The sequence below is a fragment of the Haliaeetus leucocephalus genome, unplaced genomic scaffold (genome assembly GCF_000737465.1).
Source record: "Haliaeetus leucocephalus isolate CR32 unplaced genomic scaffold, Haliaeetus_leucocephalus-4.0 Scaffold199, whole genome shotgun sequence".
Classification (NCBI taxonomy): Eukaryota; Metazoa; Chordata; class Aves; order Accipitriformes; family Accipitridae; genus Haliaeetus; species Haliaeetus leucocephalus.
This window is the reverse complement of record NW_010972635.1, coordinates 118,514-145,679: the sequence shown is the minus strand read 5'-3', so window position 1 is coordinate 145,679 and position 27,166 is coordinate 118,514. Positions and strand designations below refer to the sequence as shown.

The window sequence follows — 27,166 nt, the reverse complement described above, 5'->3', positions numbered from 1 at the left end:
AAGGTGAGGCAGAGCAGGTTGCAGAGGCCAAGAACAGGCACCCAGATAACACCCAGCTGTGGAGCTGCCCTGCCCCTGGCCCATCTCCACTCACAGCAGCACAACAGCAGTGTGGAAACCAGCAAGCCCAGGCTGGAGTGGGAGGTTAGTGCTGCTCTGGGTCTCTCTCAAGGTTGTTGGAGTCTGTTTCGGTGGTACCTTAGAAACCCCAGCAAACCCGCTTTACAGCGCATCTGACCTGTGTTCCTAGCCTGGGGAGGGCTTGTGGATATAGCCAACGTGTTGTTTTTCAGCACAAAGGTTGGCTAAAACGTCAAGTAAATCACTTCCTCCTCCTGTGCTGGGTTGTCCCTGCCACTGGGGCTTCACTCACCAGCTCCAGCTGGCTCTAGCAGTGTGGTGGAGGAGGCTGCCTTGCTCCCCAGCCCTCTTCTTGTGGGTCCCTGAGCAGCCGGGTGGCTCTCCTGCCCATGGAGCCTGACCTTATGCTTTCAGTTCTACCTTCAGCACCTTCAGCTAACACCTGTAATATTTCTGTCTCTTTCACTTCTGCTCTGAGCCAGCATTTGGGCTACTCTGGGTCTGTGGTCACTAGGACCAGGGACCTGAGAGGCTTGAGGGCCTTACTGGCCAGCAAAAGCCCGGCTACAGGAAGCCCCTGCTGTGTTGCCAGTGCCTGCGGACACTGCCTCCTGCGCCAGCATCTCCTGGAGCTGCATGGGGTGGGGGGATCCAGGGTGCTGTGAGTCACCCACTCTACTAGAAGGAATTTGCTTCTGTTTCACCCCTGGAAACATGCTGCACTTAATAAATTCAATCTTTGAAACCTGCTGCACTTAATAAATTCAATCTTTGAAATCTGCTGCACTTAATGAATTAAATCTCAATTTCCTTCCTCATTCCAGCTCAGTTCAGCCCCACAAAGACCTGACAGTTATGTTGGGGCTTTCCAGAGGTGTAAGCTCATGGATGGCGAAACCTGCCACATCCACCCAGCACTGCCAAGTGCCTGGATTTCCCGTGGACGGGGAAACCTCACGAGTAACCTGCGTGGGAGGGCTCTGGTGCTTTCTGCAAGCTGCCTGCAGCCTCGGTAGCTCCTTTCATTTTCATTTTTCTTGGTGCTGGGAACTGCGCAGCTCCACCCGTGGCACCAGAAGCCTGTACAGTCCAGAGGCTCCGGGTCTCTGTCTGCGGCCCAAAAAGAGCTGTGGCTGCCCAGGCCGGAGCACAGAACCCATTAGCCCCAGTGCAGGAAAACCCAGGCAGCGTCTGGCGTCGTGGCTGGTAACTGCTCCGGTGAGTGCGGCAAGAGGAGTGAGGGATGGCCCCACGGCTGCGGAGCAGGGAGGGCTGGCATGGAGTGGGCATCAATGTGGGAGTGACTTTATCTTGCTGAGCCCATCTGGGCACGGGCGGCAGTCCCAAGGTGGCCTGGGCAGCACGCAAGGGAACCTCCCCAGAAGCAGCTGCGTTTCAGCAGCGTGCAAAGGGCGGGCTCCGTTCCGTGCTTTGGGGCGCTCACTGAGCGCTGGATGTGCATCTGTCTCCCCTTTCTCCGCTCCCCACAGGGCTGCTGCGGGCACTGGGTACAACACTTGCTGCTGACCGCCCCCCCGCCACTCTGCCGCAGATGTCTCAGGAATCGCGGCGGCCGAGCCACCCCACCGCCTCGCTCATCCCCCAGGCCCGTGGAGGGCGAGCGCAGCGTGCCGTGTACCTGCTCCTGGCTCTGTGCGCTGCAGTGCTGTACCTCGCCGGGGAGCCCCTCGTGCCCACCGCCCGCAGCCTCGCCGACCACTTGGCAGTCCTGCAGATCGGGGCGCTGCTCAAGGGAACCTGCTACCTCGCAGAGGAGGTCTTCCACCTCCAATCCAGGTGAGCCAGCATGGGGGTGGCTGTCTCCTGGGTGCCTGGGACCACTCTGGGGGCAAGAGTGTAGTAGCCTACGGGATTTGTGGGGGGATCTGCTCCTTGCCTCTACTCTCACGCATGCCCTCTGTGGAAGTGCTGTGCTGTGCCCTGGAAGCACACGCTGCTCTCCACCAGCCTCCTGCATCTCTCATCTCTTCCCCCCTCTCCTGCCTGCCCAGCTCACCCACATGTCTGTGGACCTCTCCTCCTCTCCGTGGTGGCTCCCTCGTGTGCCCTTTCCTGGGGACAGATCTCGGCCCCCAGCCTTTCCCCACCACCCAGTGCTGGAGGGCAGGGGGTCTATTGGAGATAGTCTCCCCTGGCTGTCCAAGGTGACATTGCACCTGCTCCCCTCTGAGACCCACGGGTGCTGCAAGAGACCCAAGCACTCTCCTGGCTGGGGGCAGCCGGGGTGCACTTAGCAGGGTCCCACAGGGCTCTCTGGCTCCATACTGCTCTAGAAGGCCAGTGGCACTGGCAGGGAGGTGGGAGCATCCCCTGGCCAGTGTCCCGTGGGCTACAGATGGCGGGTGGGTGGCCGCCAGCCTGTCTCCTGTCTCCCTCTCCCACCCAGGCACCGTGGCAGCTTCTGGAGGGCCCTGAGCGCCTGCTTCCCCCTGCACTGGCACGGGCCCATGCTGCTTGTTTGTGGCTCAGCCTACGTGGCTCTTCACGATGGAGATGGGCAGCCACTCGGCCTCCACCTCAGCCTGGCCAGCTTGTGCCAGCTCCTCGTCCTTGCTCTGGGGCTCCAAGTAAGGCACCGACACCTCTCGCCTGGCCAGCTTCCCAGGGAGCACTTCAGCCCTAAGCAGTCATAGGGGCACGTGGCCCAGCTCTGTGTGGCCCCTCGCACGTACAGCCCACCCGCACGCAGCCCCACAGCGGGAGAAACGCTCTCGTTAGCTCAGCCCTGAGGAGCCGATTTCTGAGGCGCCATACTGCGGTGCCTGTCGGCAGGAGGGCCAGGCTGCCTTTTAATGAGCACAGCCGCCCTGGGGCGCTGGCAGCAGCCCTGTCACAGCCAGAGCCCCGCTGACACAAAAAAAAAGGGTATTTTAAAATCTGTCAGTCAAGCTGGAGCTTGAGGGGAAAGGGTTGCCTGTGTGGTCTCCAAAGGGTTAATTATCAGGCGTGCTGTGGGTGGCAGAGCCAAGCTCCAGGTAACTCTGCAGCATTGGGAGGGCTCTGCTTTACCCCAGCAGACCTGGAAGGGGAGAGGGGTCACACAGGTTACAGAAAGGTGCTTTGGGGAGGGCAGCCATTAGGTGCCTGTGGGGACTGAACACCCATTTCCACCTAAATGAACACACAGAGCTGGCGGGGACCACCGATGGCCCTGGAAATCCCACCATCAGGTGCTGGGCTGTCTCCATCCGCATGCTTGAAGCACTGGGCAGATGCACAAGTTGCGCTGGGACACAGGATCCCAATGGAGGGTACAGCCAGAAAAGTGCCCGGCTCACCCCACCATCAGCGTCCTCATCTGTAGGGGCTGTATGGGCCATCAAGGGCTCTTGGCCCTGCTGCCCAACATGGTGGTGGAAGGGGGCAGCAAGGCTGCTCACTGTCCAGATCTCTTTGGAGAGGGCGGCTGCTCTCCGGTCCCTGTAGAGATGTTGCAGAAGAGCCCAGGTGGCTGCTTTCCTCACTGCTGCTCTGTCTTTCCTTCCCTCCACAGAAGCCCTCAGCAGTGGAAGTTTCTGAGATGTCTGAGAAGTCCAAGCAGAATGTCGCTCATGGGCTTGCCTGGTCTTACTATGTTGGGTACCTAAAACTAGTCCTACCACGTATGTAGCTGTTTCCCTGCATTATCATGCCCACAGATAGAAACAGCTCCTTATAACAATCCTCCCCCTTCTACAGTGTTAGCAGGGAAACGGGGAGCAAGGTAGAAAGCAGCTGTACTCACGCCAGGCACCTCTGCCTGATGCTGTATTCCACCAGGGGTGAAAAAGTCGATGGAGGAATTCAGCAGAGCCAACCCCAACTTGCTGGCATGCAGGGAGACCTGGAAGCTCCACATCTTGGTCCCTCTGAGCTGTGATGTCTGTGATGACCTGGAGAAAGCTGACAGCAATATCCAGTACCTGACAGACCTCACTGAAATCACCCTGACCCGAGCTGGCACTAAAAAAAGGGTCTACAAACACAGCCTCTATGCAATCAGGGATGAAGACAACAAGGTATACTGAGTGCAGTGTTGGGAGAGCAGTTGGCATGCATGAGCCCAAAGGTCCTCCTGGCCCAGAAGTGGCCATAAGGGCAGGACAGTGTCATCTCTCCTATTAGAGAGCTTTTCAGCAGGCTTCTGTGAGATGGAGAGGTCCTGTTCATGCTGGACATCTGCACCCCTTCCTCCCGGCTGCCTCCTCCCAGGCTTAGCCCTTGCAGGGATGTTGGGCTCACTTAACCCCTCCTGGAGTTGATTTAAGTCCAGAAAACAGCTGAAAACTGGGCAGAAAAAAACAGATGTGGGGTACAGAGCTTCAATTCCCATGGGATGAACAAATATTTCCTTTTGTTTTGAAGAGGTGCTTGAAAATGTCTGTGTGAGTCATTATATAATTTGACTCCCATTACCCCAGACACCTCTTTTCCAGGCTGACAAGCCCTAAATCCCTCCATCTCACATTGCATTCATCTCGTTCCACATCTCCAGGCAGATGGGCCTCTGCCTCTGCACCCTTGGAGGAGGGAACACACTGGTCCTGCTGACATGACTGTGGATGGAGACATTGGCAGAGCAATGCTTCTCACCCAGGTCCCCCTAATTTGCCTTTTGATGCTGGCTGAGTGCTGAGCTGCTGCTTTTAAAGCCCTGTCTGCAGGGACCCCAGAGCCTCTTTCCTGGCCCTGCTCCTGGGGAAGCACAGTCAGTGTACTGATGCTGTGTTTCATCTGCCAGTCTCCTGCTGAGTCACTCAGCACCAAGTGAGCTCCAGCAGCTCAGCAGCCTGGACCTGTCCTGACCCGCTGTGTGTTGCCAGTAAAATCTGTCCCTCAGCTTGCTGCCCGGTTGCTGGTGAATGCGTGCATGGCAGTGATGCTAGCTCCCATCCTTGCATCTGCTCCAGGTCACTGTGGCAACTGCCTGCCGAGGCTGGTAGCTCTTCCTGCTACCCTGCATTACCCAGGGATCCCATCCCTCTTCCTTTATTAAACTTTCCAGTTTACCCAGTATAAGACTTACTGGTAACCCTGCTCCTCCTTGGAATTTTTATGGCCTTAACAAATCTCTCCTCATTTGTTTGATCACCCTCCTTCTAGCTGTGCATTCATCTTGCCAGCTAGATCCTCTTCTCTGTTCTCCTACTCCTACTCCCTATCAGGATGCTCAGACTTCCCCTTGTCTAGCAGAAAAGCCACCAAGAAGGTGTGATCAGACACGGGCAAGGGGTGTCTCCATAGGGGACCAAACTCCATGGGGAAAATCACCGCCCAGGCTGCAGCCTGGGAGCACTGACAAAGCCAGTGGCTGCACCCCAGGGCCCTGTGGGAAGGAGGCAGCTCCCCGAGCCCACCCGGCGCACAGGGCATGGCTCTACTTGCCAGGCCAGTTGCTCTTTCCCTGCCCGACACGGGGCAGGGGGACACTGGGGCCAGAACCAGTGTCCCTGTCCCAGTGGTCCAGCACACAGCACCAGTGCAGGGCAGGCTACAAAGCCACCAAGGGGTCTCAAGGGCTCTGCCCAGTGCCAGGGTCCCCCGGCTGCCCTTTGCCAGGTGCTCCGTCCTCCTGCTCCCGTGTCTTTTCCTTCCATCCCTGCAGCTCTGGCACTGCGCAGTGGAGTATGCCACCCCGCTGCAGTCCCTCTACGCCATGTCCCAGGATGAGTGTGCAGCCTTCAGCCGGGAGGACCGCCTGGAGCAGGCCAAGCTTTTCTACAGGACCTTGGAGGAGATCCTGCAAGGCTCCAAGGAGTGTGCGGGTACCTACCGGCTCATTGTGTACGAGGGTGAGTGAGGAGGAGAAGCTGAGCACCCAGCGTGGTGGCTGTGTTCTCCCAGCCCTTTGAGTGACCTCAGATCAGGGCAAACAAGGGGAAGGAGGCAGGATCTGTGCAGCGCTTGGCTGGTATCCCCACTCACATGGCCGTGGGGGGGGTCCCTGCTGCAGTGGGAGGAAGGGGCTGCCTCTCGACACAGAAGGACTTCTTGCTGTAGGTCTCAGAGAAGCGGGCAGGATACTGGCAGAGCTGGTCCCTTTTGAAGTCCCCAAAGGCATCTGAAACAAGCAGTCTTCCACTGGGGCAGCAAGAACACTCCCTCAAGGATTAAGTGTAACAGTGAGCTTCCAGGGGAAGGAGCAGCTCTCTTCACTGCTGCTGGTCCTGGCCCCAGCAGTGGGACGGGTGTACCAGTGTGGCTCAGTGGCATTCCTCCTGACAGGGGATGGGAAGGAGCAAGACTTTCCCTTCTTCCCATCTTCCTTTCATTTTCCTTCTCCTCACCTCTGCCAGAGCAGCAGGGCTTGAAAACAGCTTCCTGCTTCTTGCTGAAATGAATCTCGTTTTTTTAGGGGAAATTCAGCGCTCTCCCTGATGGGGAGAAGCATTACTATCCAATAAGGTAGTTCCCATCACAAGCACTACTGGGAGTCCAGCACATAGTGCCTGTATTTTACTTTACTTCCTGCACTTTGTGTTTTAACTTCTTTCTTCTGGCATGCTGAAAGGGGGGAAATAAGAACCATATTTTGACTTCTCAGGAAATTCTGCATATTTTGGGGCATCTCCCAGAGACTCTGCTGCCCGCCCAGACCCCTGCCTTGGGCTGGACCAATGAAGGTGGCTTTTGTCTTTCTTCTGTTCCAGAGTCAGGAGAAGCAGAGACCCACTTCTTGTCCAGAGAGATCCTCTGGCACCTCCGGCAGCAGCATCACGAGTACACCGTGTACGAGGGGAACCACCCACACACCCCATCCACGACCCTCAACTCAACAGAGCTCAACCTCCAGATAAGCAAGTCTGACCTGCCGCAGCCTCTGAGAAGTGGCTGCTTCTAAAACACCAGTGCTGCCCAGCCCCACACCACCTCGGGGCTCCAGTCCCCCTTCCCCAAGCCCCCTGCTCTTGCAGCAAGTGCTGCCCGTGGCAGCGATCCCCAACCTCCTGCAGGAACTGCCCACCAAAACCTCCTGTGCATCGTTTTTATTGAAAACAGCTGACTCAAACCACAGTCCTGTGACATGCTTCCCATTTTCTTTGTTATGTATCTCTCATATATTAAGCCGTGGGTGTTTTTTTTTTTAATCTGCTTTGATTTGTGTCATATAAAGCATTTTCCTCTGGGACAAGTTGCATTACCCTGAATCTTGGGCACAATGTGCAGTCTGTCCTTGGGCATCCTGTGGTGTTGGATGGGGCTTTGGAAATCCCAGCCACAAGTGTGTATGTGTGTGCTGGGTCCAACACATCCAGCCAGCATGGCCTGACTAATCTGATGGCTTCTGCAGGCACAAGGAGTATGTGCAGGACATCCAGGGTACCCTCCAGCCTGACGCACCCACTGTGCAGTCACACACGAACAGCCTTGCTTTCTACCCATTTGGGAGGTGGAGTGGAAGAAGAGGAGTTCGAGCCTGGGGAACTCCGACATTCAGTGGTCCCACAGTGCAAGAAACCTCCCTGCTTTTGCTCCATCCGGTAATTTTGTGCTGAGAGCCATCTGTGGTGCCTGCTGATGCCCTTCACGCCCACATTCCTCCCAAGTACTCTGCAGAAGTGTTTCTCCAGCCCCAAAGGACACACCAGATGCCCTGGAGCTCTGGGAAAGGGGTAGGACGCAGTCCTGGGACAACTTGCATGGGGTTTTTGGTGCAAGACATCACATGTTGGGCTGCCCAGCCCTCTGTGTCTGGGGGTGAGGTACCCCCAACAAGCCCAGCAAGCTGGGCCCTCCCTGCCTACTTGGGCCCCATGTGGTCAGGTAGAAGCAGGGCAGAGGACGTGCAGCGGGTCTGCTCAGTGTGGCTCTGAGACAGATGATTTCTCAGCTCTACCCATCTACATGCTCCTCCAGGGTCTGCCTGGAGATGCCTAGGCTGTAAAAGGGGCTGTTCCCAGGCCAGCCCCAATGCCTGCACACCTGCTTAAGGCCACACTTGCTGAAGAGACTCAGCTTGCAAGGGGACGGAGCTCCCAAGGGACTGCCAGCGCCAAGGAAGCAGCTGAGAAATACAGTCCCTGTGGTGGGCTGCTGCCAGGAGCCTTCCCAGCCAAGACAGCAAAATCCCAAAGGTGCCCCGCATGACCTGGGCTGGCCATGGGGCAGGTGAGCCAGCCAGTCCCTCAGGCAACCAAGCACGAGTAACGCAGTGTGGCCAGAGCTGTGTGCCGTGGGGCAGGATGGTGGCCCTGGGGCTTGTTGCTTGCCAGGTTGCCAGAGACCGTGGCAGAGCTTTGCCATGGTGCAGCTTGGCAAAGCCACAGAGCAGGGGCCAGAGCTGTGCACCCACTGCTCCATGCCTCAGTTTCCCCTTTTTCCAAGAGCTGAAGGAGGATCTAGCCAGCCAGTTCTGCCCCTGGGAGGGAAGGGGGGACAGGCAGCAGCTCAGTTGCCTTGTTACCCTCTGATGTTGCAGCATACCTACCCTTTGGTCCCTCCCAACTCCCAGGACTTTGGCAAAAAAATGAGGTCCCTTGAGAGGTCCTAGGTGCTTGCCCTCAGCCTGAACTTCCAGCACCAGGGCCTAGAAACAGCTGTGACCATCCTCTGGACCAGCCATGGAGACTCTGAGGGGAATGCATAGTCCAAGGGCCCACAGGAGATGACCTGGCTGCATGGCTGAGGATGGCGACAAGAGTGCTGTGCCTGGCTCCCTCCTGGCTCCACTCATAGCTTCCTGGGTGGCTTTGCCTGGAGCCAGACACACAAAAGCACCCTAGGAGATGCTACTACCTCTCCTTGTGGATACTGGTGAGGCTCCAGCTAAGTCTGCTTTCCTGCCACTACTTTTCCAATATGGTTAAGGTCCCTCAAGTCCTGACTGGACCTGTTGGCCAGTGGTCTGTCTGGTGCCACGTATGTGATCTCCCTAACAGGAGGCTCAGGCTCCTTACTGGAGCCGTGGCTGCCCAGCCTCGCCATGTCCTTGCCGCATGGCTCCTGCCAGCAGCACCCAGCAAGCTGCTCCTTCTGATAGCCCAGCTTCCACCAGTCTGAGTGTGCGCAGCCTGTGCAAGGGCCATGATGCACTGCAAGGATAACAAAACCAGCCAAGACGACAGACGCAACCGCGGCTACCAGGATCACAGCAGGGCACCTGGGTTTCTTTGTCACTCCCAGGCCAAGGTGAAAGTGTTTGTGGCTGAGCAGGCTCAGCTGGGATGGAGAGACGCTGATGGAAAGGGATGGGTGGGCACAGGCTGCGGCTGAGCCCACAGCCCCACTCCTGCCCTTGGCTGCCCATGTCCTTTTACCTTGATACCTACCTGTGCTTGCAGCTCCTATCCCAAAGATGCTGGATGCACTTTCCTCTGCCCATGGCTCCGAAGGGAATCGTCATGCTTGGACAACTTGCACCTCCTTGAGCTGGGAAAAGCCACGGGCCAATGCTTCACCCTTCAGCAGGAAGACGGGTGCTCCAGGCAGACGTGCAGGCTGGGAGGCAGAGGTCCTGGGGAGCAATCCTGAGACAAACTAAACAGCTGGACATTTATTTCACCACTTCTTCACGTACCTGGTAGAACAGCTTTGGTGCTGATGGGGGGCTGTGCGCGGGGCGGGGGGCGGGTCCCAGCAGGCGAGAAGGCAGCTCCAGCGGGCAACATGGCACAGCAGCAGATGCTGCCAAGAGCCTGGTTTAAGAGCAGCCTGCCTGCGCTGCCTCCAAGGGCAGCTCAAAGGGCTCCAACACGACAGTGCTGCTTCAGCCTTGTCTGCTCCACAGAGAGCTCACTGGGCTCGTCTCAGAAGTGTAGCCACACAACCCAGTATTCCCCTCTGAGTGGAAGGAGAAAAACCTGGGTGTACTCTTTTGAACACTTGGATGAAAGGTTGGATGACTGCAATTTCTCTCGGGAAGAAGGCAGCCTGGAAAACCCTCACCCTGCCGTCAGCCAGCATGAGCCACCAGCGGCTCAGGCACATGAAGCCGGCGGAGCCAAGTGCTTCGCAGTCGCCCGAGGAGACCTGGCAGTGCTGCTAAGCCCAGCTGGCACACCAAGGCACAAAGAGCCTGTAACCCAGCTCCTTAACCACCTTTTGAAGCCTCTGGGATTCAAAAGGCCCCTAGGACCTGCTCAGGCTCCTGGGCAATAGGCAGCCCAGGGCCAGCGAGCACCTGGACATCCTTCCCGTCACACAGTGCCAATGTGGCAAGTCTCCAGGGATGCCTGCAAGCCCTGTGAGCCCTGTAGGACAGCATTTGCTGGGCCTCACAAGCTGGTACCACTCTCCTGGCCTGGAAGTGTGCTCTGTGCGGAGACCTTCTGCCCCCAGTGTGACCCCGAGTAAAGAGGGATCAGCTACAGCTTATTGCTCTCTCATCCAAAGCCACTCCTGAAACAGCTCCAATTCCTTCCATCTCTCCCAAGCTTTCCTTCCCAGGATAAAACTGCTCCTACCTGGCAGCTGCCTCTCAGCAAAGCACCCCAGGTGAATATCAGGGCTCCATCTCTCATGCATATGGGACAGCATGGTGGGAGATGCCTCTCCCCAGCTCCAGCCCAGCAAGCTTTCAGAGGAGATTTGGCTGCACATTGGTCCCGCTGGGACTGGAAATTGGAACCCATTTCAGGATTCAGTAAAACCTTAATCTGCAGCCTAATCTCTGGGTACTACATCTGTGCAAAAGACAAAAAAGACAGATAACGGGGCTGTTAAGGGAGGGTTCGTGACAGCAAAGGCCGCTGCAAAGAGCCGTCTCCTTTCAGCCTGCTGGTTTAGAGAGGTGTCGGAGATCTTTGCCAAGGCCTCCAGGACGTGCCAAGTGCCTGGTGCTGCACTGGCCCAAGAGGGAGAGGGGAGAGCTGCGCCGCTGCAGGTGAGGGACCTCCTGGTTGTGGTAGGAAGCGGATACCCCCGGCTGCAGGGAGCAGGGTGCTGCGCCAGAGGGGTCTGGCCCTGGGGCGTGGGCGGGTGGACGTGGGTCCTGATCACCCACCTCCTGTTTTGAAGCAGCGTTCCCAAGGGCACAGAGCAAATGCTGTGGGCACTTGCTGAGATTCAAGGTAAATGCATGGCATCAGGGCTGAGCTCAGCAACACGGGAACGGCCAGGAGCAGCTGCGTGAGCAGCAAAGCCAGCACCACTGCAGTCCCCGAGGATTTGTGCCTTCAAACCCATTGGGGATCCTCGTGGAGCACAAACACCATCTCCTTCCTGATGCCCTGCTCCCTTCCCATATGGGTGCTTCTTATCTTGCCCATCACCGTCTTCAGTCAGGTTGGGCTGAGATGGCTGATAAGCTCAGCCCATATTAGCAGGGGACAGGTAGAAAGACAGGTACAAGCCCAGAAGAAACCTGACAGTACAACCTTGTTCCAGCAGAAACCATGCTGCCAGCCAAAGGCTCAGCTCCTGCCACTGCTCAAGGGCAAAGCCAGAGCCAAGCAAACGGCAAGGTGAAAGCCTTTGCTAACAGAGTGAATTGCAGGCAGAGCTGAATCAGAGGCAGGAAAATCAAACCTCAGAAGTGGAAGCTTGCTGCCCAAGCTGGCAAACAGGATAACCAGTTTCCCCTTGAGCTCCCTAACAGCACAAATCAGCTCAGTTTTTGTGCTAATTGCAGCGTTCCACATCAGACCTGACTCAGGACTCGCCAGTTGCTGGGGTGGTTGAAGGTGCTGCAGGGTGTCAGCAGCACAGACGCAGCCTGGCCCACTGCTGGCATGCACCAGCACGGCAGTGTCATCCCAGCCCCCCCAGCCCCATGCCCTCATCGCCACTGTGCACACCGCCATGAGGGGAGCAAAAGCCCTGGATGTCCCTGGTCATCACAGAGCGCTTGGGCACAGCCTTGCTTCAGCAATGCCCCATGCTCCAGTGCCATGGCTGCCAGCAGGAGACAGAGGTGTGCGAGGGGCACAGGCACTACCCCCGTCTGGAGCCCAATCTGCAGGGACTGCCAGGGCCATGAGGGGTGATGAGAAGGTTTAGGGGGCATCTTCAACCTGAGCCCCCCAAGCACAAGCTGTGGGGGACAGGAGCATGGCCCCAAGCCTAACCATCTTGGAGAGGTGCCTGACACAGGGCTATGAGCCCCAACTATAGCTCATCACCGGGGCAAGCACAGAGCCACAGGTGTGACTTCGTGGATGGGCTCAGTGCAGCAATGAGAGGTGGCTGGCACTGCTCTTGCCCTGCCTTTTTCTCTTCCCACTGCTTCTCCACTCGGGGAGGATGTATGGGATGAGGAGCTGAGCTTTACAGCCAGCTCTGCAGTGGGATTGCTGGGTCCCAGGCATCCAGGCATCAAAGAGCTAAAGACTAAGCCAGTCACAGCCATCAGTCCCATCAGCAGCAGGGTGCTCTTGCCAAACATTTTTCCCCAACACCCAGACTGCTCCAGAGCCTAAGAAGCTTTTCTCTGCCCTCAGGATGAAGAGGTGTTAGGGAGAAGGAGAAGACCCATACCTGAGCCATAGGGAGCAGCAATGCCACCATACCTCAGCAAAGTGAGCTGAGCAGGTCCAAGGTCTACCACCATCCAGTAATAACAAGGCAGGTCCTAGGCCAAGCAGGGAGGCAGGTTCACAGTCAGGTCTGGGGGATCAAGGCACAGAGCCAGGCAGAGCAAAGCTGCACCTTCCCCCCAGCCAGGGGTTGGGCCAGGGCTGAGCTTGGATGCAGCAAGGACAAGGCTTCTCACGTCTTAGCTGTTTTCCTATCAGGTTTTCTTAGTGCCATTTGGATGTAAATAAGCCCAGCTCCTGTTCATTTGCAACCACAGAGCTAGCCAGGTCAGCAGTCCTTTCTGAGGCACACCTTGGTTTTTTCTCTTTGTGGGTTACCAGAAATCACTATTAACTGCCTGTAGAGATCTATCCATTCTGCTCCATACAGCAAAGAGTCTTCTTGTTTTAAATCTCAGGGTGGCTGATATGTGAGTTTTCTCAAAGACCCATTGCAGAACAGGTGCTCAGGCTTTTACCATGAACTTAGAAAAAATGATCATCAGTTTTTCTGCAGGAGATGCATGTGCCTATTACAAGAGCATCTTTACTCCTGCCCTTGTACGTCTTCTCCTTTACCTCAAATGAAAAGACATCAGTGCAGTCTGATCTGCCATTTACACAAATACAGCAATTGTCTGGGTCAGACAGATGGGGAGGATAGAGAAAGAGTGCTCTTGAATTCTTGCCTTTTGGTTTGGGCAAAAGTTAGGAATTCTTTTTATGGAGGTTGCATTCCCCTTACTGCCTAAAAGATCTCTGGAGGGATGTGTGTATTAAATATCACTGTACTGGAAGTCCCAGGAATTTTCAGGCTAATGCCAGCTACATGGACCAATATTTCTTTAAATATCCCCTTCTTTAAGGGGATGGAGCTGAAAGCTGCCTTGTCCTCATTAGGATTAGGATGAGAAATGGATTTGGCCCAGGAGCCATTTCCATCCCACATGGCCATGGTGGATGGAAGAAGTCAGCAGGAGCGCTGAGCATTCATCACCAGCCTGGTGTCGGGCACACGAGCATCCTTTGGGAGGGTGAATACATTGCCCAGGAGGCTGCAGTCTGCCAAAAGCAGGGCAGCACCTCTAAGGAGTTGCCTTTCCCAGGTGTCCTTTGGGGTTGGTTTTTTTTTTTTTAGCTCTTACCTCTTTTGCACATAACTCCCAGCTGATGCTGGCATCTCTGTGACTCTGGGTTTAGGGCTAGGAAGGAGAGCTCCTCTCCTGTTTTACTGCTGGGTTTTGGGGTTGAGAGGTCAGTGTCTGCATGACTACTGAGAGCCTGACCCCGTAAATGACAGTGGTAGCAGGCACCATCATTCAGCTCAGTGCTAAATAATTTCAAGAACAACTATTGGCAATTAAAAGATGCCCCATGCCATCCCACTTCCTGTACAAAAAAGTGCTGGAACATCAGCAGAGAAATATCCCTCCTGTTTTTTCTCTGCTGCTTTGGAGAATCAGGAATGGTCTCATTCCTCTGTTGGCAAATGTTTGCTTGGTGCGGGAGTGCAGGGTTCCCTGCCACCATTGTGAGCCACTGATCTCTGGGAAGTGGCATCGATCTGTCATTGCTGTTTGACTTCAGCAAACCTGGCCACTCACCTGGGCTCTGACTCATATAAAAGATGGTGAACTGTCATCTTTATTGCAGTTACCTGCTTGTTTTAACTGTCCAGTTTCCACTTTCAATGTCATGAACACACCAATAAACTGGAGATGTCTGCCTCCTTTCGCTAATCCCCTCAAAGAGGAGGTGGTGCAGAACTGCAGTTCAGCCTACACTATGCAGGACCCACACAGAGAGGAAGAAACTGTTGCTCGTGTGGCAGATGCTCATGGGAAGTAGTATCAGAGCGGTGTCACACGTGGCCACGGGAGTGACCGCATCCAGTCGGCTGTGCACCTATGGCCCCCCTGCTCTGGGATGCTCTCTGTGAGAGACAAAATGGTTTGGGAGCAAGAAATATCATCCAGCTCTTCTGGGAAATCTCGTCCATTTTCTTGCTGGTTTGCGATGGATGTTGGCACCTCAGATGCATTTGGGTTGCTTCTGCTCCAGCGCTGAACAGCAAGAAAACTGTAAAAAGATGCCTTGTGTTGCTCATCAACAAAATGTGGCCCTTATTGCAAACTGGTTCCTTCAATCTGGTGACTCTTCTTGGCTGGCTTCAGCACTGACTTTAAGTCCTCTCAAACATGCCTAGATATCAATTCCTTGGCATCCAGCATCACTTAAAGATTTTGGGGGTGCATTGCTACTTGCCACAGGGAAATGACCATTTTTGTCTCCAGATTTAAGCATTTGCACAGTTTCTCTGGCCCCAAGACTGTGCTTAAATCACTGCTTTGCTCAAAAGCAGAAGAACTTACTGAGTCATTTAAATTCATTCAGTTTGTGGTGGGAACCAGAGTTGATCCAGTGCTGTACAAAATGCTTATGTACTCGTGTATCTTTATCAGCAGCTTAAGGAAAGACATGTGGCTTAAAAGAAGAAGAAAGAGAAAAGATGCGGCGGTCCTTGCTCTTGTCTATACTCTCACTTACTTATTTGTGAATCTGAGCAGCTGATCCAGATGCTGCTTTTCTCTGTCTTGCTGGCTGTGCTTATGGGACCTTGTCTCTGCAAAGGCTGATAAAGACAGTATTCTTATAAAGTTGGTGGTTAACAACCGGATCGTGAAAAATAAGTTGAGATTTCTCATTTTTTATTACATTCCTGGTAACTACTGTCTGTTGTGTCTTGAAGTCTTATGCCAAGCATACACCTTGGCTGTAACATTTCCTTCTAATAGAAGAGCCAGAGCAAATTTTGATGCTTTAAAAATTTTATGCAGTGGCTTGAATATAAATGCTGGCATAAACAAAACAGATGTAGAAGACCCCCAAACCTGACTCACTGTAAGGCCATCTCTGGTGCTGAGAGGCAGGAAGCATTCTCAGCTGTGTTTGTGCTCCCACCCCTGAGAGCTGCAAGCCCATTCTGACACTTGGGCTGTGAAGCCTTTGAGCACTGTTTTGATTTGATTGTTTGAAAAGGTCAAATTATGGAGCCTTGCAAATGCAGGATGCTTCTGTATCTGGGGCAGGAGGGGAGAAGCAGCCAAAAGTAACTTTCTGAAGCTTGACAATAGCTAAAAAGATTCATCAGGACCTACTTTTATTTGTATCCTTAAATCTTATATCCATGTAATGACTGAAGAGCAGGTCAGTTTGGCTGATAACTGTGCAGGTCATCATGCACAAAGAGTACTTTGTGCGTGATGATGCTTTACGACCAGCTTGTGCAGCGGTGGTCACTTCAGGAGGCTGAAATAAAACAAGTTATTGGCAAATACGTGTGCATGCCAGCCAGGGAGGGTTGTGTGCTTCGATGGAGAAAAATGTGAACGTTGTCTTCTGCTGAGGTTGGCGATGGGTACACCTTTCACGAGGAAACAGCTACAGGAGGTGAGCGGCAATGACTGTTCAATAGTGCTATGCTGCCCTCAAGTGTTGCTTTTCAGCAATATCCAAATTTTCAGTCAGCCTGCACTAAGTTGCATTTTCCAAGTTTTGTGGTTGTGCTCCTTGGAGCACAAAGGCCTTTGCAATCACGCTGATTTTTTTTTTTTAACCTTTCATGTAGTAAAAATCCTACTTGAAAAGTGGGCTTGTTTGAAGTGGCTGAGGAAAATGCCAGGTTCACTAAGTTCGTGCCTGTCTGTGGTTAAAGTTTGGCATCCTGCAAAGCAAGGAAAACAGCAGCTCAGCGCTTCGGCTGTCAGCGATGGTTGGACTCTTACATCTGTTGGACTTAAACTGGCTATTAATTAACTGCCTCTGCACCTGCTACTGACTCCACATTCCCTTTCATTTCCTCTTTCCAGTGACTCAGTGGGAGCAGTGTAATATATATGGGAAATGTGTACAAATTCAATTTGAGAGCCAGAAGCCCGAGAGTCCAGAAGCCTTCACAGAGCTGTCTCGATACTCTTGCATGCTACCTGCTTTAGTGCACAGCTCTGCCTGAAAATTCACACTTTTAAATCTTTGAGCCCTTAAATCCCAGTGTAGCATCCATGGGGGTGACATATACATAAAACCCAACATACCAATTTTTAATTAATTTGTTAGCCAAGCATCTGAAACGTGCATTTCTTACGATTCCTCAGTCTTGCTCGTAGTTCTGTAGTGCCTGTTTCCCAAGCTGAAAGTGCAGCAGTTCACGTTTTGCTGGCATCGTCAACGGATGAGTTAGAGTATGGTCCCCAGCGTGACTGCGCAGTGCTTAGGTCTCACAGAAAGCTGAACAGACAAAGAAGTGGAAAAATAACTTAAAGCCCCAAGTAGGGAAGAAGGGTTATTTCTGGATGCCAATCTGGGGTCACAAGTGGCTCAGAGGACCCAAACAGGGTCCTTTTTTGTGGCAGCTGTTTACTAAGCCAAGACTCTTACTAGGAAAGAGAACTGCCAGCTCTAGCCTTTAGATAGTAACTTCAAGGTGTTAGTTTTAGGGAGTCATTTTTGTTCCTTCCTTATCAATTTTGTTCTGGCCTCTGGTGCTGGGGTCTGCAGTAAGAGCAGGAGCCAGCCAGCACAGCCAGGCTGCTGCTCCCATCATAGCTGCACATCCCCCCAGACCTGGCCAGTATGGCACGTAGCTGTTGAGGGCAGGAGTGACCTGGCTAACCATGGCAGACATCGATGCAGAGAGGATGCCCTGAGTCGCTGTCTTATCCCCAGCAAAACAGCACTGACATCTGAGCTGCTTTGACCACTGAGGAAAGAGCCCACAGTATTGTCTGCACAAACACATCCTGCTCATGAAAGGGAGAGGAAGAGGGGTTAATTAGGTTGGGACACGTTTTGTCTCTTTTTCCTGCATTTGGTACTGCTCCTGGGCTGGACACAGCCTCCTGAGGCCAGAGACCGTTATCTTTGCCCTGAAATCAGCAGCAGGATTCTCTCCACCCCTCCTATTGGGAAAAGGAAGGCTGTCTTGGTACTATGGCCTAGGGCCAGGGTGAGAGTGGGAGGGATCTTGAGCCACAGGATGAGGCACCACACTTGGGACCAAACATGTCCTGCCACTTGTGCCTGATACCAGCCACAGGACCAGTCACTGGAGCCTCCAGTGCAGCTGTCTGCCAGGCGAGGGCTTGCCACGAGAGCAGGAGCAGAGATGGAATAAGACACAGACTCAAGCCCTTAATATTTTGGTATGGATCATAGAGTCATGGAATGGTTTGGGTTGGAAGGGACCTTAATGAAATGATCATCTAGTTCCACCCCCCCTGCCATAGGCAGGGACACTTTCCACCAGACCAGGTTGCTCAAAGCCCCATCCAACCTGGCCTTGAACACTGCCAGGGATGGGGCATCCGCAGTCTCTCTGGGCAACCTGTTCCAGTGCCTCACCACCCTCACAGTAAAGAACTTCTTCCTTGCATCTAATCTAAATCTGCCCTCCTTCAGTTTAAAGCCATTACCCCTTGTCCTGTCACTACATGCCCTTGTAAAAAGTCTCCCTCCATCTTTCCTGTAGGCGCCCTTTAGGTACTGAAGGCTGCTATTAAGGTCTCCCCGGAGCCTTCTCTTCTCCAGGCTGAACAACCCGAACTCTCTCAGCTTGTGTTCACAGGAGAGGTGCTCCAGCCCTCTGATCATCTCTGTGTCTCTCCTCTGGACTCGCTCCAACAAGTCCATGTCCTTCTTATGTTGGGGGCCCCAGAGCTGAACACAGTACTGCAGGTGAGGTCTCACCAGAGCGGAGTAGAGGGGAAGAATCACCTCCCTCACCCTGCTGGCCACGCTTCTTTTGATGCAGCCCAGGATACGGTTGGCTTTCTGAGCTGCAAACACACATTGGTGGGTCATGTTGAGCCACCAACACCCAACATCAACCAACACCCCCAAGTCCTTCTCCTCAGGGCTGCTCTCAGTCCCTGCACTGCAAGCTGCTTTCTACTTTTCTGTGCTCTACATCACTCTAGGCTGGAGCTGCACTAGCACACGTTCACCCTCACACACAGCTTTTCACTAATAAACACATTGCAGATAGTGATCCCCAGGGCTCAGCTCCCCTCCATGCACCAGGGACAGCACACCCTTAGCCGAGGGCTGCCCTGTCTCCTGCGCAGTCTGAGGGGACAGCACACTCATCCTGGCCAGCCCTGTGGGGTGAACACCCCCCTGACCTGCTCTGGCGGTACAAGGATTGCACACACATTGACAACTGTTGGCTACATTTGGGGGGTTGCCTTTGGTGGCCCTGGGCTTTTCTCTGCTGGCCTGGAGTGCCTGGAGGCACCATGGCATACACAGATGGAGAGGGGCCCCCAGCTCTGCAGCTTTCTAGCGCTCCCCCTCTGAGGGGGACATGGAGGGGTGCTCATGCAGTGTAAATTCCCTTTTACCTGAGAAGGGATCAAGTCAGAGTTGGTATTTACTAGAAGACCTTTAAGAAGATCCATTAGAAGACTGCTAAGCATTTGCTATTAACAGACTCAAGCTGGTACCAACCACAGATAACGAGTCCCACAGTACAGTCACTGACTCACAGGGTCACTCACGCCCACTCAGGCAGCAGCACCTGGAGGCCAACCCCAGCTGCTCCCCGGAGTGGAGTGTTGCACTGACACACCAGAGCCCACCAGGAAGGTGCTCACAACATCCCTCAGGGGCTCTTCTCTTATTAGATGCTTGTATAAAATCCTGCTGTGTGCAACGTACCCAGCCCGAGTTACAAAACCCCCAGCTGATGCTCACCCGTGCCAGAAGCCTCATGGTGTCCTATGCTCACCAGCTCCCATGGATTCAAAACCACTGCCAACCCCCAGCCACTCCCCAGTTCCTGGGGGACTTTCACAGACTGCCTCTCAGCATGCACTTTTCCTCTGTGGCACCTATTTCTCCGTCCACACCCACAGCATCCATTCCCACAGACTTACACAGCAGGGCCTTTAGGGACACAAGAGCTGGCCCATGTGGGCCTGAAGGCACGGTACCCTGCAACAGGCAACACATACTGGCCAGGTGCAGCCCAAGTCACAAGGGAACATCTCCTCCCTCTTAGGGTGGCAAGGGAGAAACACTCATCCATTTGGAAAATATCCTCACTGCTATGAAGGACAGCCCAAGCCCCATGTCACTGCTGTGCAGGACCACATCAGCCAAGGTGTGGGGCCCTCTGCTCACCAGCACAGCAAGATACCACCATCCTCAGGGCACGCATCTGCACAGAGGTGCCAGATGGTCCCCCATGCCACAGCTGCAGGCAAACCAGCAGAGATCTCCTCAGACCGGTCCCCAGCCATCCCAGGGAACAGACCCTGAGGGTCGAGGGGCTGCAGAGGGGAAGGTCGTGGCAGTCCAGGGTCACAGCTGGGCCCTGCCAGCCTTGACAGTGCTTCCTTCAAACCCCAGCTCTGAACTTTCTCTCTCTCACCCAGCTGCCTTCACTCCATTTCGTACCTTGACATTTTCCTTCACATCCCCTCTTCTGACAGCAGCCCCTGCCCACAAGCGGGTCACGACATCTTTGGGAGACTGCAGGCAAAGGCAAACAGACCAAGAAGTGATTCCTTCAGCCACAGCTCCATACAACTTGCTGTCACCTCAGCTAACTTCTGAGCTACGCCGAAAAGCCACGGCCCAACACTCAGAGGCATGAAGCACGAGGACAGAAGACAACGGAGGTTTCTATCATGAGGGACCCCACGTACCTCCCTGTTCAGTTCAGGCAGTGGGAGCAAGATGAAAGGCAGTGACCAAAGGCTGGGCCCAGCCTGCTCCTATCCCTCTGTCACTGTGCAGCAGACATGATGCTCCTGCAGTGATCTTCACTTCCCAAAACTGTCCCTGCGGGACTGGCAGGGGAAGCCTGCTCCCACACCATGCTGCACCTTGTCCTCCACCAGCCGGCAAGAAACCTAAGGCAGCAGCATCCCACCATCACTTCTTCCCTGCACCCCGCACAGGACATCCTGCTCATCTTCTGCTGCTCCCTCCCCAGATACAAACAAACACACACTCAGTGTCAGGATGTGTCTGTCCCACCGGGGTGTAACTGGAACCCCAAGGCAGAGCTTTGCCTGGGTGGGGTGTCATGGTTTAACCCCAGCCAGCAACTAGGCACCATGCAGCCACTTGCTTGCTTCCCCCCCCACCCAGTGGGATGAGAGGGGAGAATCAGGGGGAGAAAAAAAAGGTAAAACTCATGAGTTGAGATAAAGACAGTTTAATAGAACAGAAAGGAAGAAAATAATAATGATAATAACAATAATAAAAAAATAACAATAATGAAATGATTGGAATATACAAACCAAGTGATGCACAATGCAATTGCTCACCACTCGCCGACCACTGCCCAGTTAGTTCCCAAGCAGAGATCCCCTCCCAGGCCAACTCCCCCCAGTTTATATACTGGGCGTGACGTCACATGGTATGGAATACCCGTTTCGCCACTTTGGGTCAGCTGCCCTGGCTGTGTCCCCTCCCAACTTCTTCTGCCCCTCCAGCCTTCTTGCTGGCTGGGCATGGGAAGCTGAAAAATCCTTGACTTCGTACAAACACTACTTAGCAAAAACTGAAAACATCAGTGTTATCAACATTATTTTCATCCTAAATCCAAAACACAACACTATACCAGCTACTAGAAAGAAAAGTAACTCTACCCCAGCTGAAATCAGGACACGGGGAAAGAGGGCAGGCGGAGAAAGCAGAGGGGCAACGATACGTGGGGCAGCCAACCCCAGCACCACGGCAGCATCTTCTGGGACAGAGCCAAGGGGGCTCCCGAACACTGAGCTCTGACGAATGCCCTGCCGAGGCCTGGCAAGCCACTGGGACTTCTCTCTACCAGCTTGCTAGACCAGGGCAAGGAATGCCCCATGCTGCCCAGGGTGGATGCTGGGCCAATCCTCAGACCTTCGCAACAGTAACAGTCACACAAACAGATACCTCTGAGAACAGAGACACAGGCATGCGCATCTATCCAGCGCTGAAGGCCCCTACGCCCCAGCCATCCCAGGACAGCAATTGCACTTGCGCACACACACACCCAACCCCCCCCAGCAGCTCCCACCCACTCGGGACACAGCTGGGCCACAGGCACAAGCAGCTTGCCCCGACCCCAGCCCCACTCTAGGGCCACTGAGACCCTTCCCTTCCCTCCCACACAGACAGGCCAAACAGTTCCTCTGTGGCTCTCCTTCCCCAGCACCAGCCACCGCCCCCCCGGGGCCCCGGCAAGAGCCGCCCAGGCCCCCCCCCCCCGGAGGCCGGGAAGGCAGCTGGGCCCCAGCAGGCGCTCTGAGGAGTCCGCACCGCGCTGGGGGCGACCATGAGGCCCAGCTACCCCTCCCAGGAGCGGCCCCAGAGCTCCCGCTGAACTCTGCGGAGCTCGGTACCGGCCTCGGCCTCCGCCCCCGGAACCAGGCCAGACCTCAGGAGGGAAGCGACAACCCCGCCGTCATGGCGGCAGCCCCCCAGCCACCCCCCCCCGCGTCTCAAAATGGCGCCGGGCGCGCCGGCGGCCGGGGTGCGTCAGGGATCACGTGCATCCCCGCGGCCCAATCCGCGGCGGGCGACGACTGCGCGGCGGGCAGCGCCTGCGCTAAGATGGCGGACGATAAGGTGAGTGGGGCGGTGCGGCGGGCCGGGCCGGGCCGGGCCGGGCCGGGCATGGCGGGACGGACTCGACCCGGGGCTGAGGGAGCGCTGGGCTGGTTCCCTGTCCCTGGGCGCTGTCTGGGGGCCGGCCAGCAGCCTTCGTGTCTCCCCCAGGACCCTCTGCCCAAGCTGAAGGACCTCGCCTTCTTGAAGGACCAGCTGGAGAGCCTGCAGCGCAGGGTGGAGGACGAGGTGCACGCTGGCGTGGGGCAGGTAACGCGCTTCCCCCGCCGGTGTGGTGATCCGTGTGTCTCGGGGCGGACCAGTCACCCGTCTTGAGGGGGCTTAGTAAAAAAAAAAAAGAAAAAATTTTAAAAATCCCCGGGGCACGTCCCTGCTCTGCATTCCCTGCACAAGCCCACCCTGCCCCGTCGCCTCACTCTTTGCTCTTTTCCTCAGGATGGCTCTCTGCTGGCCTCGCCCTTTCTCAAAGGCTTCCTGGCAGGCTATCTTGTAGCCAAACTTCGCTTCTCGGCTGTCCTGGGATTCGTGGCTGGGACCTGCACAGGAATATACGCTGCTCAGAACTACGCCATTCCCAATGTTGAGAAGACAGTCCGGGACTATTTCAGTTCACTGAAAAAAGGTCGGGACTAGTGAGGAGCCCTTTCGCAGCAGTGACTGTAGGAACAGTGCTCCTTAGTTAGCAGGTGCAGAAGATTCCTAGGACTTTCAGAGGCATGTCACATACACCATTCTTTTCCACTGGAAAAGGGCTTTACACCACATCATTGCGAGACATCAGCGGGTCTGGTTATGGGGTATTTATTGGAGCATCATGGCAGCAGTGATCACTCCACTAACCCACAGTAGCTTGGAAGCACCAGTGGCCAATGGTTTGCCAGCTGCCTTTCCCCCTCAGCTCTCTCCCTGTGCCCCTGCAGATTGAAAAGCTGCCTGTGACATGTCATCACACTCACCACCTGTACGCCCTTCTACTGAGCACATGCTTTGCCCTAGGAACATGCTTTGTGTGGCTTCCTGGGGAGGCTCGTAGTTATTTTCTTAGTGAAAGACAAAACCATTCTCTTCTATTGCATCAGAAATGTAGCAGGTAACATCCTGTTTTAATCAGGCTCATTAAATTGATGGTATTTGGTCTCTTCTTGAATGTTCTAGGGTGCGAGTCTGTCTGGCCTCTCTGCACTGATAGCAGCTCGCCCTTGCTGGCTACCGCCTGAAAATGGTAATGTTTGGTAATGCTGCTGGCTCTGCAAACTGGGTGCTCCGGAGGGGACTGTGGGGACTGATGCTGGTCTTGTCTGTAGCCATATACGGCTCTCATGCTCCCCTCCTGACCCAGTGCAAGGTGGACGGGATAATCCCCTTCAGCTCCACATCTGTCGTGGTTCTTGTCGAGCTGACAAAGCTGGTGTTCTCCCTCCTGTTCCTGCTGACCTGGGACCGGGAGCTGCTGGGAGTCGCCGTGTCGTGGCGCCACATTGCCCCCTTCGCCCTCTCTGCCCTGCTGTATGCTGCCAACAACAACCTGGTGGTTCACATGCAGCTCTTCATGGATCCCAGCACCTACCAGGTCTTGAGTAACTTAAAGATCGTCACCACGGCACTCCTCTACAGCCTCTTCCTGCGCCAAAGACTCAGCATGCGCAAATGGCTGGCTCTTCTCCTGCTGGTGGCTGCTGGGGTGAGCTACAGCTGTGGTGGCCTGCAGGACCCTGGCAGCCCCTCCAAGATGCAGCTGCACATCACGCTGGTGGGCTTGTTGCTGATCTCGGTGTACTGCCTGATATCAGGCTTGTCTGCTGTCTACACAGAAGCCATCCTGAAAACCCAGGCACTGCCTCTCAGCCTTCAGAACCTCTTCCTTTACTTCTTTGGGGTCCTGCTCAACTTGATCGGCTACTTCTGGAGCAGCGCAGAGGGCAGTTTCTTGGAGGGATTTTCTTCCTGGGTGCTGGTGATTGTGGTCAGCCAGGCCTTGAACGGTTTGATCATGTCCGTGGTCATGAAGCACAGCAGTAACATCACCAGGCTCTTTGTGATCTCCTGCTCTATCCTGGTCAACGCCCTCCTGTCCATCACCCTCTTCAATCTGCAGCTCACCCTGCTCTTCTTCATTGCTGTCTCATGCATCGGCCTTGCTGTTCACTTGTACTATGGCGTCACGTAGCTGCTGCCTTCCTGCCCTGTGTGCACCAGGGCAGCTTTTAGTCGTTCCTCAGGGGTATTTAGTGCTTGTGCTGGGGCTGGTGTTAGAAGCACAGCAGTGCTTTGGCTGTCGGCCTCCCCGCCCTGGTGTTTGCAGGGAGTTGTTACTGGTGGGTGCGTGCACAACTAGCAAGGAGCCCCCGGAGGGGAGTGCTGAGAATGAGAGTGCCCTGTCCCTGTTTCCAGAGGGGAAGCTGGGCCCTGCTCCAGCCTAGTTGGGCTCTGTGCCACAGGGTTCCCGTGCGATCAGGTGTGCCCAGCTTCAAGGGTGCGTCCTGACCCCCTTGTTTATGTGGTGTCTCATATTCTCAAGCTGCTTCTGCCATCTTCCCTGCACCAGAGCCTGTAAATGCTCCTACAGTGGTTAGCTCCACTGTGTTGTGAGCTCATCTGTGCACAAGCAGCCCTGCTGCACAATTGCTGCCAGGCCAGCGTTGGTCTGACATGCTTTCAACTCCTGTGGATGGTGTTTCTTGCAGCCATCTGCACAAGGCTGGGTGCTGCTGCCTGGAGAGCCCGATGCTGCGTCCGGGGGCATCTCTCCCACCTCTGCAGTTTTCCAGCCCAACCCTTGCACCAGCCCCTGGCTGAAGGGCTGCTGTCCTTAGGCCCCATTTCCCCTTTTCAGACATGGTGTCGCTGCTGTGTGTGGAGCAGATGGGGAATGGGGGGATGTGGGAACTGTTTCACCTGCTCCCCAAAAGGGAGACTGCACCCAAATTTCTACCAATGCTGCAGCTAGTGAGTTCTTGGCAGGCAGAAGTCACTGCTGGCTCTGGCTGGGATTATTAAAGTTGCGGTTCAACAGCATGCGTGTGTCTGTCCTCCCTGCAGGAATGCATCTGTTGCGCTTGGCAGAGGTTTGGGGGCCAGGGGCATGTCTGAGCCTGACAACACTCATTGGTGAACGGCAACACTTTATTCCACATGGCAGCAGCTGGGGAGCCACCAGCCTTCTCACCGTGCCCGCTCTGCTCCTGTTGCAGGGCTGTGCCTGAGCCTACACTCCTGCAGGCAGGTGCCCAGCAGCAGAGCAGGGTTTTTCCCTTGGGGGCAGAGGGGTGAAGCGCTCCCTCGCTTCTGCCAGGAAGCACCCTCCCTGGGGCCAGGTTTCTTCAGGGAGCAGCTCTCAGCAGGCAGGACAGGAGGCCTTGCCCTGTGGAATGGCTGCAGCTGGAGCTGGCCGGTCACCTGACATCTGGGCTGGTGGCTCGTTCCAGGGAGGGGGGGGTTGTGGTGGCAGGGGTCTGCAGGTACCCTGTCCTGCCTGCCTGCCAGGGCAGCTGTCCCCACCACTCTGGGATGCTGGCTCAGGGTGTCTGTGTGGCGGCATCAGCCGAGCCCAGCCATCTGGTGTCCCGCAACTGCTGATTGTGTGCGGCAAGCTCCACGGCGTCCCAGAGCACCTCCTGCAGCAGCACCCGGTGCCTATGGTCCAGGGCTTCCCTCTGCTCCTCTGCCAGGCGCTGCTGGTCCTGAAGCACCTGCAGGGATGCCTGGGGCTACCTGGCACAGCCCTGGCAGCCTGAAAGTGCGTCCCCAGCCCTCCCTGCCAACCTGCAGCAGGTGCTGTCTGCAGGCCTGCAGCTCCTGCCGGTGGCTCTGCAGCAAGGCCTCCAGGTCCCACTCAGCTGCCTCCCGCTCCCTCCGTGCTGCCTCCAGGCTCAGGCCCAGCATGGCCACCTCCTTTTGCCAGCGAGCTGCATCCCACTGTGGGGGACAGGGCAGCTCTGGGGTGTCTTTTCTCCCTGGGGCTACCCTGCTTGTGGGAGAGCAGTGCCAGGGAAGGAGAGCCTGGTGCCCACCTCTCTGCTCGCCTCCTGGCCTGGCACTGCCCCATCCCCAAGCTCTCGCTGGAGGAGCAGGCAGTGCTGAGCTCGCAGCCGCTGCCTCTGCGCCTTGGCCAGGGCGTACTGGACCTCCAGGGATGGGCATGGCTGGCGCCGGCTCCCTGCCTGGCAGAGGGCAGAGCAGGCTTGGACAGCATCTGGGGGACCCAGTGCTGCTGGTGCAGAGGGCTGCGGGCCCTGGGCACTGCTCCTTCCCAGGAGCAGCAGGCAGGGACCCAGTGGGGTCCCACTCACTGTGTCACCCCTGGTCATTGGCCACGGCTGCGGTGCTTCGCTTGGTGAGGGCTCCTCCGGCAGACCCTGCCCTGCGCCCACCGGGGCTTGGTTCTCCCCTTCCCGGCTGCTCTCACTGACACCCAGTCCTGGGTGGGGAAAGAGAAGGAGAATGATCGTGACATGCTGTGGCTGAAGAAAGCAGTTTAAATGAAGGACTGAGGCCTCTTCCAGCCCGAGCGAAGCTTTTTCCCACCATGTAAAGTGACGCTCCGTGCCCACATGTCAGCCACCCAGGCATGGGGTGTGTGCCTGTCCCCACGCTCCTGACTTGCTGGCTCCAGGCTGGCACTGGTCGGAGGCGTTTGGGTCCCAGGCTGCTCGCCCAGTGCTGTATTTCCTGTGGAGACCCAGTCCTGTGGGAGCAGGAGGAGATGTTATGGGGACGCAGCCAAGATTCAGGGCTTCTCCTGCACCTGGGTTGTCCCTGGATGGGGGGCCGCAGCCTGACCTGTGCCCACCTTGGCACTGGGCTGATGCATCTGACTTGTCCTGAGCACCTCGGCCGCTGCCTGCTTCTTCTCCCACCCTTGGCTCTTCAGCACCTGGAAAAAGGGGCTGGGGGTCCTTGCTGGGGTGCTGGAGACCTCCAGGCATGGCAAAGCTCCAGAGATACATCCCACCCCCACTGTCTCCCCCCCCCCCCCCCAGGCCGCCCCCACCCCCGCCCCCCCGTCCCCCCCAGGG

General features: G+C 55.6%; 2 protein-coding genes and 2 long non-coding RNA genes across 5 annotated transcripts; 3 read left to right on the top strand and 1 right to left on the bottom strand.

Annotated features, from left to right (window-relative positions):
- Positions 1-1,251: 1,251 nt before the first annotated feature.
- TMEM173 (transmembrane protein 173) lies at positions 1,252-6,922 on the top strand. Its single transcript, XM_010565988.1, has 7 exons — positions 1,252-1,299; positions 1,634-1,878; positions 2,489-2,669; positions 3,596-3,704; positions 3,862-4,100; positions 5,687-5,873; positions 6,732-6,922. The coding sequence occupies exons 2-7, from the start codon at positions 1,634-1,636 to the stop codon at positions 6,920-6,922; spliced, it is 1,152 nt and encodes a 383-aa protein (XP_010564290.1). The 5' UTR covers positions 1,252-1,299.
- A 5,451-nt stretch (positions 6,923-12,373) lies between these two features.
- On the top strand, positions 12,374-16,103 carry LOC104830812. Its single transcript, XR_774257.1, has 2 exons — positions 12,374-12,549; positions 15,741-16,103. It is a non-coding gene; the product is annotated as an uncharacterized LOC104830812 (long non-coding RNA).
- Positions 16,104-16,148: 45 nt separating this feature from the next.
- On the bottom strand, positions 16,149-17,470 carry LOC104830811. Its single transcript, XR_774256.1, has 2 exons — positions 16,678-17,470; positions 16,149-16,257 (listed from the first exon to the last, which is right to left on the bottom strand). It is a non-coding gene; the product is annotated as an uncharacterized LOC104830811 (long non-coding RNA).
- A 4,636-nt stretch (positions 17,471-22,106) lies between these two features.
- Positions 22,107-25,065, top strand: SLC35A4 (solute carrier family 35, member A4). Of its 2 annotated transcripts, XM_010565965.1 has the most exons (4): positions 22,107-22,151; positions 22,302-22,400; positions 22,587-22,773; positions 23,307-23,465. In XM_010565965.1, the coding sequence occupies exons 1-4, from the start codon at positions 22,137-22,139 to the stop codon at positions 23,366-23,368; spliced, it is 363 nt and encodes a 120-aa protein (XP_010564267.1). In that variant the 5' UTR covers positions 22,107-22,136; the 3' UTR covers positions 23,369-23,465. The 2 variants fall into 2 exon arrangements, with proteins under 2 accessions (XP_010564267.1, XP_010564266.1); XM_010565964.1 differs by lacking the exons at positions 22,107-22,151; positions 22,302-22,400 and having other exon boundaries at positions 22,689-22,773; positions 23,307-25,065.
- Positions 25,066-27,166: the final 2,101 nt, after the last annotated feature.

Excerpts from the sequence above, each read along its gene's own strand:
- TMEM173 (XM_010565988.1), top strand. The coding sequence starts at position 1,634 with ATGTCTCAGGAATCGCGGCGGCCGAGCCACCCCACCGCCTCGCTCATC. Across the intron at positions 2,670-3,595 it reads TCCTTGCTCTGGGGCTCCAA|AAGCCCTCAGCAGTGGAAGT; the intron begins GTAAGGCACCGA and ends TTCCCTCCACAG. Across the intron at positions 3,705-3,861 it reads CCTAAAACTAGTCCTACCAC|GGGTGAAAAAGTCGATGGAG; the intron begins GTATGTAGCTGT and ends GTATTCCACCAG.
- SLC35A4 (XM_010565964.1), top strand. The coding sequence starts at position 23,371 with ATGGTAATGTTTGGTAATGCTGCTGGCTCTGCAAACTGGGTGCTCCGG.